Here is a 15400-nt window from a genome sequence, read left to right on the forward strand (position 1 = left end):
TGTGATATGCTCCATGATACACAGCTCCAGCTGCTGGAGTCATGTGATTACATGAGAATCTCGGCTGTCATTGAAACAACAAGTTCTAGCCTTTGTGGGTGCAGAAAAAGGCAGCACCTGGGTCGTGTTTTCCAGCTAAGGGCTCAAAACCCAGGAGGGGAATAAAACAAACCCCAAATGTATTATTGTTAAAATCTCATGATTTGGGGCCCGGCTGATGGGTTTGAATGTTTGGGTTTTAGGGACGGGGCACAGGGCGGCCATGCAAAGTGCCTGGCTCTAGTGCTAGTTGGGAATCTTCTCTTGAGCCTGGTTTTCGACAGAAAATTGGGTTCTCGTCAAAACAGTTTTTTCCTGAAAAGTGTCTGCTTTCCATAGAAAACTTCTGGGTTGCTGGGTTTTTTTTTGTCAAAATAATTTGGCCAAAAACTCAAAAATAAGTTGTTTGAAAACAGACATTTCTACATTGTTGGGAAAAATTTCTGTGGGTGGGAAAAAAAGAATGTTAGACCAGTGAGGCTGTGACTTACCTATGTTGTGGTGATGGGACGCTGCTCCCCCCGCGGGAGCTCAGGGTCGTGGCAGGCGGGTGGTGTTGCTCCCCCCCAGGCACTCAGGATTAATGCAGAGGGAGACGTGCTGCTTTCCCCCCCCCCCAGGTGCTCGAGGTCGTGGGGGGGGCATGTGCTGCTCCCCCTAGGGAATTGGGGTCGGGGCGCTCAGGGTTGTGGCGGGGGAGGGGCGATGCTTCCCCTAAGGAGTTCGGGGTTGTGCTGCTCCTCCCCCAGGGGGCTTGGGGTTGTGGCAGAGTGCTGCTCAGTGTTGTGGGGGGGCACTGCTGGCGGGGGGGTGCTCCCCCCAGGGGCGCGGGGTGGTGGGCGCTGCAGGCGGGGGGGTGCTCCCCCCAGGGGCGCGGGGTGGGGGGAGCTGCTGGCGGGGGGGTGCTCCCCCCAGGGGCGCGGGGTGGAGGGCGCTGCTGGCGGGGGGGTGCTCCCCCCAGGGGCGCGGGGTGGAGGGCCCTGCTGGCGGGGGGGTGCTCCCCCCAGGGGCGCGGGGTGGGGAGCGCTGCTGGCGGGGGGGTGCTCCCCCCAGGGGCGCGGGGTGGAGGGCGCTGCTGGCGGGGGGGTGCTCCCCCCCAGGGGCGCGGGGTGGAGGGCGCTGCTGGCGGGGGGGTGCTCCCCCCAGGGGCGCGGGGTGGAGGGCCCTGCTGGCGGGGGGGTGCTCCCCCCAGGGGCGCGGGGTGGAGGGCGCTGCTGGCGGGAGGGTGCTCCCCCCAGGGGCGCGGGGTGGGGGGCGCTGCTGGCGGGGGATGCTCCCCCCAGGGGCGCGGGGTGGAGGGCGCTGCTGGCGGGGGGGTGCTCCCCCCAGGGGCGCGGGGTGGGGGGCCCTGCTGCTGGGGGCTCTGCAGGTGGGGAGTCCCTGCAGACAGTGTCAGCTGCAGGAGCCATCCATGGTGCAGGCTCAGGGGAAGTTTGCGCTTTGCCCTCTTAGGCTTGTCTAGAGCAGGCTTTGGAGGCATGTTGGCTAACGAACGCTGCCGCGTGTGACAAGGCCCTGCAGACTTTGCACAGGCCACGGTGCTCTAGTGAAGGCGGAGGGGCCCCTAGCTCTGCCAGGCTTTGACTCGCGTCTGTGCTGCCTTGTCTGCTCCGGCGTTTCAGCTCCGACAGGTACGAGGGTGGTGTACGAACCAGCCCGCGTTGGGACTAACCTGCATTAAGGGCAACCGCCGACAAGAAAACCCCCTGGCCCTCCCTTGTCGGGAAACACGCAGCCATGGAGGGGGCGGGACAGTGGGGGAGTTAGCTGCAGAGCTGGACCGTGGGCCTAGTGGAGGAGGAACAGGATTGGGAGGCAGGCGACCTGTGGTCTGTTCTCAGCTCTGCCCTAGACTTTGCTGGGTGGCCTTGGGTAACTCATCCCCCTTCTCTGTGCTGCGGTTCCCCATCTGTGAAATGGGGCTGTGACCCTGAGCACTGTGGGGTCACACCCTATGCACCAGTGTAACGAGCTTTGTACAAAGCCTGCCTCATAAGGTGTCATGTGAAAACTGAAACTTGCTGGTTAGTAGCATCCTGGTGACATGTGCGTAGCAACATGATCTGTCCCATGCTGAATTCCCCCTGGAGGATGTTGCTAGCACCTGTTCCGGACCAGCCAGCCTGGGGCGTCCCTGTCTCCGATGCTTAGCCTACACCTAGAATTGATGGTCTGCTAGATTCTGTGAGCAAAGCTAGGTATCTTACCACATGTGACCCTGTGAAAGGGAACTGGCAAATTCCTTTGCAACCCGAGTCACAGAAAAGATCTGCTTTTAGTACTGCTCTGGCACTGTGTGAATTCAAAGTGTTACCATTAGGGTTAATTAGTGTAGGAGCCACTTTTCAGAGGCTGGTGAACCACGTGTTAAACGGATGACAGGACTTGGCAAGGGCCTACGTCAGCTATATAGCGGTGTTTAGCACACTGGAACTGAGCACAAGAAACACTTGGGAATTGTGTTGTCAAAGCTCAGAGGCTGGTCTGACTATAAAAGTCTAAATATACACTTGGAGCAGCCACGGTGCCTTATTTGGGACACTGGGTAGGTGATCAAATCTCACCTGATCCCTTAAAGGTTGAAGTTATTGTTAATTGGCCTGTGCCGCACACCAAAAGGCAGTTCCAGTCTTTCATAGAGCTGGTAAGCCATTACCGACCGTTGGTTTGGGGGTTCAGTGACGTTGCAAAACAACAACTTATGTAAAAAGACCAAGCCAAAGTCATATGGTCAAAGGCATGTCAAGAGGGTTTGGTGAGGTAAAGAAAATCTTGTGTGAAAACCCTGTTCTGGCCAGTCCAGATTTTGACAGACTGTTTGAGCTGCGCAGACACCACAGACATTGGCCTAGGTGCTGCTGCACTAATGCCATTGGCGAGAGTTGCAAGAAACACCCCATTGCTTTCCGAAGCCAGAAAGTGACCCCCCGGAACAGAATTATTCTGTCACAGAAAGAGAATGCTACGCCATGGTGTGGCAGGTTAACCACTCCAGCCCTATGGCTTTCAAAAGAAATTCAGGGTCCTGAGTGATCTCTGTACATTAGTATGGTCGTATAAAAGTAAAGGCTTATTGTGAGGGGGTGTGGCCTCCCTCCAAGATTGACAGGGAGGGACCTGCGCCCACCCGTTGGTGCACGAAGCCAGGACACCTGCGCCCGCTCCGCTGGAAGCTGAGGGGTGGGACAGGAAGTATAGAAGGTTGGCCTTGCAGCTCAGTTGGGATGGAGCCGCCAGAGGAGCCAGACACTTCCCACCTGCTGCTGGAGCAGGAGCCCAGAGTGGACCTCTGCAGCGCTGAGGACTCACCAGACCTGCCAGACTTGCCGGCTGACCAGGACACCAAGGAGCTGCTGGCGGTGTACCCTGGGGAGACTGAGGATGACGCTGAGATCCATGTACCTCACGAGGGGAGAGAAGGAAGTAGCCCAGGCTTGTTCTTCTAGTGATGTCCCTGTGGGTGCTCCACTTCAGGTGCTGGTGCATCCCTGCATCTTCGCTCAGAGAGTTTCAGCAGCAGTGCCCGTGCAGGTCGCGGTGCCTGTCTCGCGGTGCCATTGGTCCATCATATAGCGCATGTGCGACCCGACCTCCTCAGTTCCTTCTCAACTGTCCCTGGCCTGAGATGGAGTCCCAGCAACCCTGCAAAGATAGATAGTACTACTGTTCAGATAGTGTTACGGTAATTTAGATAGCATATGTTTTAGTTATTAGCTAGTTACTTACTGTGACGTTCCCCTGGTGTTATCTGGACCGGTGATCTGCTCGGCCACTCCAATCCTTGACTCTGGGAGCCAGCCTTACCCACTCTGCTGTGAGAACCCCCACACCTGGGCTGTTCACGCACAGCCTCTGGCATGTAAACTGCTTGGATTGTGCAAGCGAGTGACACTAGCCAATATCTCCAGTCCCAGACACAATCCTAGGAACCTCCATCTTGCAGTGTCCAGTTGTGCCCGCTGGACGCTGCAAGCTTATATGAGTTTGTCAATTTAACAAAGAAATTGATATGTTCCAGGCTTGTTATCCCAAGGGGAGTCTTTGACAGGCTTCAAACCAAACGCACTGCTTCAGGTAGAATAAACCAACAGATTTATTAACTATAAAGATAGATTTTAAGTGATTATAAGTCAAAGCACAAGAAGTCAGATTTGGTCAAATGAAATAAAAGCAAAACGCATTCTAAGCTGATCTTAACACTTTCAGTGCCCTTACAAACTTAGATGCTTCTCACCAGAGGCTGGCTGGTTGCCCTTCAGCCAGGCTCTCCCCTTTGATCAGCGCTTCAGTTGCTTGGTGGTGGTGTCTGTAGATGGAGGTGGAAGAGAAAGGAAGAGTATGGCGAAGTCTCTCCCTTGTATCATGTTCTTTCTTCCCTCTTGGCTTTGCCCCCCCCCCCTTCAGGGTCAGGTGAGCATTACCTCATCGCAGTCCCTGACTGACCAAGGGAAGGGGGGTGACTCACTTGAGAGTCCAACAGATCCTTTGTTGCTGCCTAGGCCAGTGTCCTTTGTTCCTGTGAGGCTGGGCTGCGTTTGTCCCATACATGCCCTGACGAGGTGTGAACCACCCCTCTGCTCCGGGAGAGTTTTACCTGGGCTTGTTTTAAGCCATGAAGACACATTTTCAGCCTCATAACTATATACATGAAATTACAACCTATAACATCACTATAACAACAATGCTCAGTGCACCATGAGCCTTCCGAAGACACCCAGTGTGACAAACTTTGCATTGGACACCACACAATCATTTTACAAGGATGAACATGGGGGTGTAGGGTGTTCCCCCGAGGTACAGAACCTCACACTTACCTTTCTTTCTTCTTTCTCAAAAAAAATTAAAAAAAAGAAATCTGTAGACTAGGTAGGATAATGGCAGTGAACTGGAAAAAATGCCTGGTTCACCCGGCTTCAAACACTGCATGACATGCAGGGAAGTGGTTCCAGTGTTGGATGGCCACTTGCAGTGTGTTTGGTTGCGTGGGTGAGTTGCACATCCCTTAGAAGTGCGCTCACTGCAGCAACCTCAAAGCCCGGGCTCGCAGAGACACAGACCTGAGGCTTAAACTCATCCTGATGGAAAAGTAGCTATGGCCAGCTTTGGACCCAGGACAACAGACCCCACCGGGAATAGCTCACTGGAGACCTTTCCATCGAACTCAGCTAAGGCTCATTCCTCAAAAAAATCATCGAGGAAGCGAGCTTCTAATTCGCCTCGCAGAGAGCAGACCAAGAGAAAGCATTCTCCAACCAGGTCACTCTCCTCAGTGCCGACTGCACCGCGGCTCAGCACACACGAGGCACCGGGGTCCTCCAGCGCCGCCCACACAGTGGCCTCTGCCGATCCCCAGCGCTTCCGTGCAGAGTTGAGAGGCAAGACCGAGCCTACCTCCTCCACCACGGCACTGTCAACGCTGCTGAAGGAGACGGCGCCGAGACCCACTCTGACGCCCCCTCCGACGCTGACACAACAGCGGAGCCACCAGCACCGACTGCTACACCAATGAAGTGCCGGCACCAACCTCCTCGGCACCGAAGCTGCCGGCACCGCACCATTTCCTCCACTAGAAGGATCTGTTGGTGTCCTCAACATGGGAGTCCCCACTCCTGGGCGCCGATGTCTCCCCGGTGCGCGCAGGACCAGAGTGCCCCTTTTCACCAGTAGTTCCCACAAGGGAGGGTGTTTTCCTCACACCATTCCTCTCCTGTCAGATTGTGGTGCAAGTTAATTCTAAAAGCCGTGGATGTCACTAGTAAAGTGTGTGGTGTCTCTGACCATATCATTTCTGAGCTGCAGATGCTGTCTGGAGATTATGAACCACACAAACAAACAAAGCATTACATGGTGCTAAAATCGCTATACAGCCTTTTCCTAGAAATTCCATTTGCTAATATGACCAAGACCTCTTCTTCCAATGTTTGAAAGGCAGATATAGGGCTGCCCCTCCATATTGAATACCCATTGTCACTATGTGGTGAATCCTCCCTTTGATCTAGCTGCGGTGTTCCTAAATAGAAATCATTGTTCTGGGGGCGAGATCTTTAATGACTTGTGAATACTCTACCTTTGTGTGGCTGCTCTGAGGCTGGATTGATGTGACTCTTTTATCCAGCACACTTGATTTCATTGCATCTTGTGTGTAGAACCAGAAGTAATCCAAGCCTGGCAGACATTTCTCCTGCTGTAAAGACGTTACAATTGCTAAAGTCACACATTGATTTTTAAAGTGCTTTTATTGACTTTTAAGACTTCGAATGGACTTGCCTAAGTTTGAACCATGTAAAATAGTGATGGAAAAGACCCATTATTCAGTCCATCGTGGTGCCAAAGCAGGAGAGTTCCTGACAGTTCTTTCTCAGAGGGCTTGGCCTAATTTAGTTTTAAATCTATATGTCCAGTTTCTGTTTCCTGTAGCATCCATTGCTGGAGTAGCTAAGAACTTTCCATGACATTAGATTTGCAAGATGTCCCTAGTGAATGGTATGGAGTCTTCTGTTGTTACCCTCCCCTGGTTAAATGAAGACAGTTCCACAGGCTCTCACAGAGGCTTTCCTGATATTGAAGCTCAATGTTTCTTTTTTTTACTTTCATCTCATTACTCCTAGTAATCTTCCCTTTTATTCTGCTAAATAAATCTTCTTCCTCGATGGTGTTTTGCGTCAAGTCCCCTGACTTACCCCTTAGCCAAGCTAGACACATTCGGCATTTTCCAGCTTTCCTCAGGAAGCAGTTCCTTCAGTCCGCTGATCCTTTCTGTTGCTTTTCTTGGGACTCCAGCCAGTCAGTGTCTTTCTGATGATGTGGGGCCCAGAACTAACGGCAGAGCCACGCCACCTGCCCTCCCTGTGTCAGGATGCCCATTCCCTCCTCACTCCAGGATGTCCTCTGGGCTCTTGCAGCCAAAATCACATTGCTCTCTCTTGCTGCTGTATCATGTTACGGATTCATGAGTAACATGCTTTCCTTCACTTCTAGGCCTTTCTATGATCCCTGCTTCCCAGACATCTCCCTCCCACTGAATACCTGCCTTTCACATTCCCTTCCCCAGCTGGGCGAGCTGTATTTTCCAAGCTGGTTTTCACTCTATTTCCTGCCCCGGCTCTAATCTCAGGTAACGTTGTTCTTTTTGTCACTGATGTTCATAGAACCTCCCCACCCATCATCACTTGTGAATACATTAGTGTGCCATTCCCGCTCTGCCCAGATCAGTAATGAAGGGGTCAAGTGACATCGATCCCTGCAGCACTTCTCCCAAACTGCCATCCATGTCCGTTAACATAACCCTTTGTTTGATCTTTCAGCTAGTTTTCAACCCATGGGACAGTGCTTTCATCCAAGCCCGTCTAAATGAGCTTGTCAATTCAGTTCTTGAGAGCGTCCGTCCCTTACTAAATATCTGCCATCCCCGGGGACCACTGTGTTTGTAACTCGCTTGTAGAAAGTATAGTCCCATTGGTGCCAGCTGTTCGTGGTCTGGTCACGGAATGGTCAGGGATTTAAGAACATTATCCCAAGTGCCGTACGAAACACTGCTAAGGACAGTCTCTGTCCCTAGCAGCTTGCAGTCTAAAGACACAGATAAGACAAGACATACTGCAAGTTCCCTCTTTCGTACGTCCCTTGCTTACGAGCCGCTGGAGTGGAGCAGGTGTTGGAGTGGCATAAGTTACGGTTTGATTTGTGGGCAGCGCAGAGAAACGTGTCTCTAGAAGGGACCTGACGGAAGAGAGAGACTTTTGGCTATAGGGCATTTACAGTTACAAGTCTGCTGGTAGGCTGACCACCAGGCCCCAGTTAGTCCCAATTTTTTCTTGTCACTCTGTGTGGTACCGGGCATCCATCTTGCATGGTGTGAAATTGACCCCTGTGCTGAAGGATTGTGCATCACAAGTCTGCTGGGGCTTGGCTGGGATGTCCGTGGTGCATAGACCTCGTGTGGGCTCTCTTCGTGGGGACGATTTGGCACACAGTACTTCAGTGGGCTCTCCTCTCCCCACTGCTTTAAGCACTCACCAGAACCTGGTGCCTCGGGCCACAGAAAACAAAACTTACCCGTTTTTCCCTGGGCATCATGGGCAGTGGACTGGCAGCAGGTGCCCCCTCTGGATTCGGGACGTGTATTGTATACGAGAGCTCGGAGGTGGAAGGTAGAGAAGGATGGAAATAGTCTCTGTGAGCATTGGGTGTAGCTGCTGTTCTGGGGGAGTCCGAGGCCAGAGCACTGATCTCACAAAGAGAAGCCAGGAGTCACGCAGACTTACACAGCAGTCTGACATGTTCCGATTTAGAATTTCCACCCCTCTGCTGCGGGGTGCTGCCCCCCGTTCAGTGGGATATCTCAGAGCACTTCACAGACAGTAATCAGTAACGCCTTACAACATCCCTGTGCGGTCCGGCTGCCAGCTCTTGGTCTTCCGACTTCCCTGCGAAGTATCTACATGCCTATTGCCCGGTTATTTACCCGTAGTGATCGGCAGAGTAGTGAGCAAGCTCCCAGCTCCTCCTGCTGCAGGGGAGCGTTTGGCACTTCAGGTGCAGTTCGCTCCATGCCTTGAACAAACTGTTACGTCCAGACATGATCAGGAGCACATGGAGGAGAGGGGTCAGTGCTCGGGGAGGGGGAGTGAGGCAGGGACTGTCCCAGTCCATGAGCAGCCTGAGCAAAGGAGCCGTCTGGGTGTGGCCCAGCAGATGCCCAGAAGACAGGGTGAGGGACAGAGTTACTCCCAGCTCCTTGCTGTAGTTCCTGTCTGATTCTTGCCTTCTTATTCTCATTCCAGTTACTACATTGATGGCCGAGTGGCCAAAGTGACGGACTTCCTGAAAACACGCCTGTTAGACACGCTCTCTGACCAGATCAGGAAAATCCAGAAAGTGCGTGAGTGCCAAGGGGCTGCGCGGGGTAGAGGGCGACCCAGCTCTAGCGGCGGTGGCTCAGCGCACTGGAGTTGGCACAGGCTTCTGGTCGGGGTCTGCACGAGTGGTCCGAATTGTGCACGTTTGGGCTCAGGCATAGTGTTCAGCAGTGGAACTGGCTGGGGGAGACGGGGACTTGGTCTTGGCTGTTCCTGGGTCCGGCATGCTTTCAGTTGTCAATCACCTGACTCTCGACAGGGAGGTCAGGAAGCCCCTGTGCAGGTAAACGGGGCTGCGAGCCAAGCCAGGTGGTGGTCATGGGGGCTGGCAGCTACCAGACTCTGAACTCCCAGCTAACAAATGGGAACCAGCCAGGGCTGATCGGGGGGTGGCAGCTGAATAGCCCCCAGGTGTGACATGCTGAGTGTGGCCTGTGGAAAGGAGGTAACTTGGAGGAGCACACTGTGACTGGACTGGGCTCAAGGGTACCTGGAACTGCAGGGGGAGGATTCTTGGGGCCCATGCAATGTTGGGGTAGTGAGTGAGGACTGCAGCAGGCGAAGGAGCGGGTGGCAAAGCCAAACTTATTTAAATCGGTCGCTCTCACGACTTGCCTCCCGAGTCCCTGAAAGAAGCAGCATTGAAACACTGAGATACTGTGTTTAACAGACCACTACGTGTGAGCGGGGGATAGTCCCGCTATTGTGGGGAGCGTTCCTGGCTTAGCGAAGGGATCTGAGTCCTCGCTCCCACGCTCTTTACCCGGGGGCCTGCCTGCCCGCAAGGGCTCCCCTTCCACTCTGGGGTGGCCACGTCCCTGATCGCATTACGTTCAAACCACATACGATTTATTAAACAGCCACTGTAAGAAAAATAAGGAAAAATGGAAAAGGCTAAAGGAAAACAAGACCCTGCCCTGTGGGCACGGGGACGGCACAATCAGCGTCTCTGGGCCATAAGGAAAGCCCCCAGTCTGCTCCTCACACGTCGCAGGCCCCCGTCCAGGCCCTGGCCACGCTGCGGTGACACCGCGGGTCGGACTCTGCTCTGGGGGTGGCCACACGCCCCCTTCTCCCAGCATTAGCCCCCCTGTCGGGGTCACAACCCCCCTCTGAGTCTAGCCTGCTAGGCCTCTTCTCTGGCAATGTCTCCCTGCGCTGGGCCCTCTCTCTCTCCCCAGCTACTCGCTGTGCTCAGCTGCAGGAGCATGTGCGGCACGGCCGGTGTCTGCTCCCCGGCACGGCCGGTGTCTGCTCCGCGGCTCGGCCGGTGTCTGCTCCGCGGCACGGCCGGTGTCTGCTCCGCGGCTCGGCCGGTGTCTGCTCCCCGGCTCGGCCGGTGTCTGCTCCCCGCACGGCCGGTGTCTGCTCCCCGGCTCGGCCGGTGTCTGCTCCCCGGCTCGGCCGGTGTCTGCTCTCCGGCTCCGGCCCCACAGCTCCAGGCTCCGGCCCCACAGCTCCAGGCTCCAGCCCTGGCTCCCCGTCGGGGTGGCTGGTCTGCGCTGCTCCAGTCCCGCTCCTGTGGCTCAGTGCTGCTGCTCTGCCTCCAGCCCGGCTCTGCCTTCTGGGCTGCTGCTCTCCCCTTAGCTCTGCCCTAATGTGGCTCAGGCAGCCCCAGCTCACACCGAGGATGGGCCCCGAGGCTCCTGGCTCCCCCATTGGCCTGCCTGCCCTGTCAATTATGCTGACCTGGAGTGTTGGCCTCTCTCCATTGGCCCTGGGAACTGTCAGTCTCAGGATCCTGATTTATTTTCAGGTCTTCCCCTTTCTTTTGGTATTGTGAGAGGCCAACCAAAAACCCCCCTGAGTTTCAGTGAGGGACCAACAGCCCCATATACATGGGGGGGAGGGGGCAAGGGGAGCCAAGAGCAGGGCCGCCCATCTCCAGAGCTCCTAACCACACCGAGCAAAGAGCAGGGCCTTGGTCTCGACACACCTGGCAGCACCTGGGAAGTGGAGGCCGGGGGGCTTCCGAAAACAGATCAGGCCAGACAAAAAACTGAGCTCTCTCTGTGATCCAAGTGCATGTTTGTGACCAAAGGAAAACCGTGGGGTCGCAGTTCCACGGGGCCAGGCTAGTGCTGTGATTTGGTAGCAAGGTTGTGATTAACGCAGTTCCAGCAGTTACCGCTAGCATGATTCTAGCACAAGTGACCTTGGTCATTCTGAACAGCGATTTGTTTTCTCCCTGGCAGTCATGTGGTGACTGACTATGCTATAAACCCCGGCTATCCTCTGCCTGCTGTGTCCGAATCTACAGCACTGATTGGCTAGCCTGAGTCTCAGGAAATATTCCTGTCCATGCTAGGCGGGCAGACAGGGCTACAGCGTGCTAGCAATGGCTGTGCGGGAAACGTGTGTTGAGCAAGGGAGCTAGCCGGCTTCAGCTGTAGTGCGGACAGGGCTTTAGCACTGCATGCTCAGTTGCGAGCCCCACAATAAAAACAGGACATCTTCAAATGGGAGACTCTCAAGAAGGGGCTACGCCCTTGATAAAGGGACTGGAGGACGGGTTGTCTCTGTTCTGTCTGGGTTTTTATACCACTCGTCACTGCTTTGCCTGACTATCGCCGTTCTTGTCTGGAGAGACTGTAGCGGGGCCACAGGAAAGGGACTTGAGGGGCTATGCAGCGAAGTGGGAGGGACAATTGCTGACCATGTCAAGAAATAACCCTGGCGTGCTCCTGCCCCTGGAGGGGTTGGTGGTGAGAGCCAGTGCAAGGGCACAAGGAGCGCAGCAGGCACCGTATGGATCACCAGGACGCTGGGCTGGGCGCAGGCAGGGAGGGTGAATGGCTGTGCTGGCTATGGGTGCAGGGAGGGGCTCGTTCCCTCTTCGCTAGGGAAGGCTGCAGGGGGCCGTCAGAGGGAACAAATGGCCACATGGAGTGAGAACATCAAGGGAGGCATTTTCAGAGGTGGGAAACGGGATCCAAACCTGAAGAACCAGGGTGTCACCGGAGAGCTTGGGCAGTGTCACATGCCATTACAGCTGCCCCCGCATTGCTCCTCTTGCAGCGTGAGCAGCCACTGGGAGCAGGCGCAGGGCCCTGGGAACGCCGGCAGCGACAGGGGCTCGCAGGGACCTGACTCTCGGGAAGCCTGGAGGAGCTGCTGGGGCGGGGGGAAGAGTCCTGTGGGAATTCCAGCGCAGCTGAGAGCACGCGGAGCTGGGCGCTAATGGGCTGCAGCTTCACTGGGAGTGAGTGCATCCTGCCGGCTGATTAGCACAGCTGGGCTCAGACACTCTCCTGTTTTATTGCTTCCTCTCTGCTCAGGAAGGTGGCGGGCTTAGATAATTATAGGCAGAATGCCAGCACCTCTGGGCCTTCCGTCAGGGACGCTGACTCTCACAGGCTGCGAGAGAAGCAGCTCAGCGCTGGCGTCCTTAACATTTTCCTGGGATCCCAGTCCAGCCACATGTTGCATCCGCCCACAAATGCTCCTGGTTCCTTGGAGTTTGCAAACATCTAGTGACCACAGTGCTCAGGGTCCTGCCTGGAGGAGCTGGGAAATCTGGAGAGGAGGCTCTGTGCTGGGCATGGGAGGGGAGCTCCTGGCTGTCTGAAATGTCCATCACACCTCACATCTCTTAGGGGTTTGTACTGATACTCCCAGGAGCGCCTTAGCCCAGGGCTGGCGGGACTTCTCCAACTCTATCCTTGAGGGCAGCGTGGTGGGGTACAGAGTGAGCCGGCCCCTGGAAGAGGTCCCCCCGCCGACTATAAACGCTTCCCTTAGAGGGTTCCCATCCACTCCAGTGATGCGGCCAACAAAGCAGCTTCTGGGCGGCCGTTGCACTGACTCTTCTCTGGACCCCGGGCGCCCCGGCTTTCCTTTCCTTGGTTCCTGCTCTGCCTTCGGCTCAGGGCTGATACCGAAGCTCCATTTCTGGGGGCTCTTGTGCTCCAGCCCCTGCCACCCTGGGATTTGGGACCTAAGCACCTGGGGGGGGTTCGTAAACTGCTGCCTACTTGGCATCGATGTGCAGCCTCCATTCCTATCACCTCGGGGCCATCCCAGGCTTGGAACGCCAGTACCGGCATGTTCACGGCTGGCTGGGGCCTGGGCTGGGGCGCTCCGGTGCCACAGATCTACTCTGCACCCTGCTAGCGGAGCTGTTAGCGTCTCTTGCATTCGGGCTCAGTGCCGGGCTCAGCGTTCCCGGGCTGCGAGCATCTCCCTCGACACACAGGGACCTTCCTCTCTGGGCAGAGTCTGGCGTCTCGGGGGGAAGAAAGGCTGCTCAGAGGCGGCACCTCCTCTCAGCTCAGACATGAGCAGGGTGAGGCCGGGCGTCCCTGGCACTGCAGAGGGGAAGTGCCCCACAGGCCTGCTGGGGATGCAACACAGAGCCAAACTGTGTCCCCCACCTTGTAAACCAGCTTCATGGGCAGCCGCCCCCGAGTCCTGGCCAGGTGGGGGCGGGCAGTATGCCAGCAGCAGAAGGGGGAAGCTAAAGAGAGAGTCAAGGCCTGAGGAAATGCTGCTCTCTCGCTGTTTGATCTGTGACGGCAGGAAGCTCCGTCCTTGGGGGCTTTGACTGTGTGACTCAATCAGCCTTTTTGTCTCCTTTGGGCCCAGCAGAGCGGAACTTCTCCCAAGGTGGCACATGATTTGTGCTGTGCTGGGGAGGGGCCAGGGTTACGCTGAAAAGCAGGCGGAGTGAGATGCTCTGAGGGGCCTGGAGGAGGGTGGTGTAGCTTGGTGAGCTGAGACAGGAGGTTGCTCAGGCATGGGGTAGAGCCTATGGAAGGAGACGCGGGGAGCAGGGCTGGGCGGCGATGGAGGAAGGGGTGCAGTTACCTGGAAGGTGAGAGCAAGGACAAAAAGAGACGCGGAGGCAGCGCAGGGACCCAGAAGGGGGTGGGAGGGTGACGTGGTTGGAGCAGCAGCAGGATGTGTGAGAGACGGGAAAGCCCTGCAGGGAGAACATGGGAAATTTCGGGGGGGGGGGGGGGGGGGGTTATGAAAAGCATGTATGACTCAGTTTCCCCATTCACTTTTGTACTGCTACCAAAGGGGTTAATTTCTTTCCAGAGACGGGGGGTTAAATGATGAATTGACCAGGTGTGGATCATGCCAGGTTGGTATGAATGGACGAACAATACTGTGAGCATGTGAATGACGTTACCATGGAGACAGCCAGCCCAGAGGACCTGTTGGATGTGGATGGACAATTCCCTGTGTGACCACAGCCCGTCCCCTACCTGAACCCGTGTGTACACATGAAAACAGCGGGACGTCAGACAAAGGACCAAGCCCAAGGCATAGGAAGGGGGACAGGAATCCAGCTCTCCAGTGCTCCCAGCAGAGTAAGGCCAGGGAGGTTAGCTACAAGCAGGCCACCTGCCTGCCCGTCCAGCGCACCATCGGGCTGCCTAACTGAGCAAAGAGAAACTGGCCATTTCCACTCACTGGCCCTAACTACTGAATTCCAGCTGACCAATAAACACGGTCATGCTTGGAAAAGTCTGCCCTGGGTCGCGGCAAATGCCTGCTGGCTGGCTGGTTCCCAGGAGGGGCAGGCTCCAAGCCTGCTGAAAGAGCCCTGTGAGACCAGAGGTGCTGGGGCCAGGAACCCAGGCGTGGAGTGATGGAGCAGGGTACGTCTATACAGCATTCTGGGGCCTCCCCCTGAAGCCTGGCTTAACAGACCTGGGCTAGCGGGGCTCTACCTAGACCTAGCCGTGTGGCCAGTGCGCTGAAGGTGCCGCTAGGGCTCTGGCGTCCACGCCCTCCCTAGGCTTCGGAGCCCAAGCTCCCGCCTGAGCTGGCATGTCAAGGCACTGTCTACACAGCTGTTTCTAGAGCGCTAGTCTGTCACCCCAGGTTGGGATGCTCGCTCCCGCAGGCTCCAAAACGCTGTGTAGACGTATCTGGGGGGGCCCTGAGCCTAATGCAGCGGTTCCCAAACTGTGGGTCGCAGCGCATGGGGTCACAGTGATTCCTAGTGTGCAAAGGGCGTCATTTTGCGCCGCACAGCATGACCTCAATGTATGGAGCGTGCAAGGTCACGGTGCATGGAGGACGCCATTTTGCTTTACAAAATGGCATCTCCATGAGGCATGAGGCCGTGCTATGCAGAGGAGGCTATTTTGCTCTTCAAAATGACGTCCTCCATGTTCAAATGGGGCAGCGCTGTCACCAAGTCTGCAAGCCCCTGGCCTAGCATTAAAAGGGGGAGGCTCTCGGAGAGGCACAGCGCAAGCTGCAGATCCGTGACTCCCTGCTGGGGCTCGGCTAGTCTCTAGAACAGCTGCCTAGGGCCCAATCCTGCATTGGTGTAAATCAGTGGCTGCAATGGAATGAGAACAATGCACAATCCGGAGTCTGCCAGGCAGGGGCAGTAACGCCCCAGGAATACCAAGAAAACATGAGAGAGCAGGTTTGACACTGACGGAGTTGGCGGATGTGATTGCAGAGCCACTGGCCATTATCTTTGAAAACTCCTGGCGATCAGGGGAGGTCCCGGATGACTGGAAAAAGGCTAATGTAGTGCC

General features: G+C 55.9%; 1 protein-coding gene across 1 annotated transcript in view; it reads left to right on the forward strand.

Moving 5' to 3' along the window:
* The window catches only part of HPSE2 (heparanase 2 (inactive)), a 282498-nt gene that overhangs the window by 227730 nt on the left and 39368 nt on the right, over positions 1-15400 (forward strand). Inside the window, exon 7 of the mRNA XM_065408175.1 lies at positions 8823-8916. Coding sequence (XP_065264247.1) covers positions 8823-8916 — 94 coding nt within the window. The remainder of the gene's footprint in view (positions 1-8822; positions 8917-15400) is intronic.

The sequence above is a fragment of the Emys orbicularis genome, chromosome 7, assembly GCF_028017835.1.
Source record: "Emys orbicularis isolate rEmyOrb1 chromosome 7, rEmyOrb1.hap1, whole genome shotgun sequence".
NCBI lineage: Eukaryota > Metazoa > Chordata > Testudines > Emydidae > Emys > Emys orbicularis.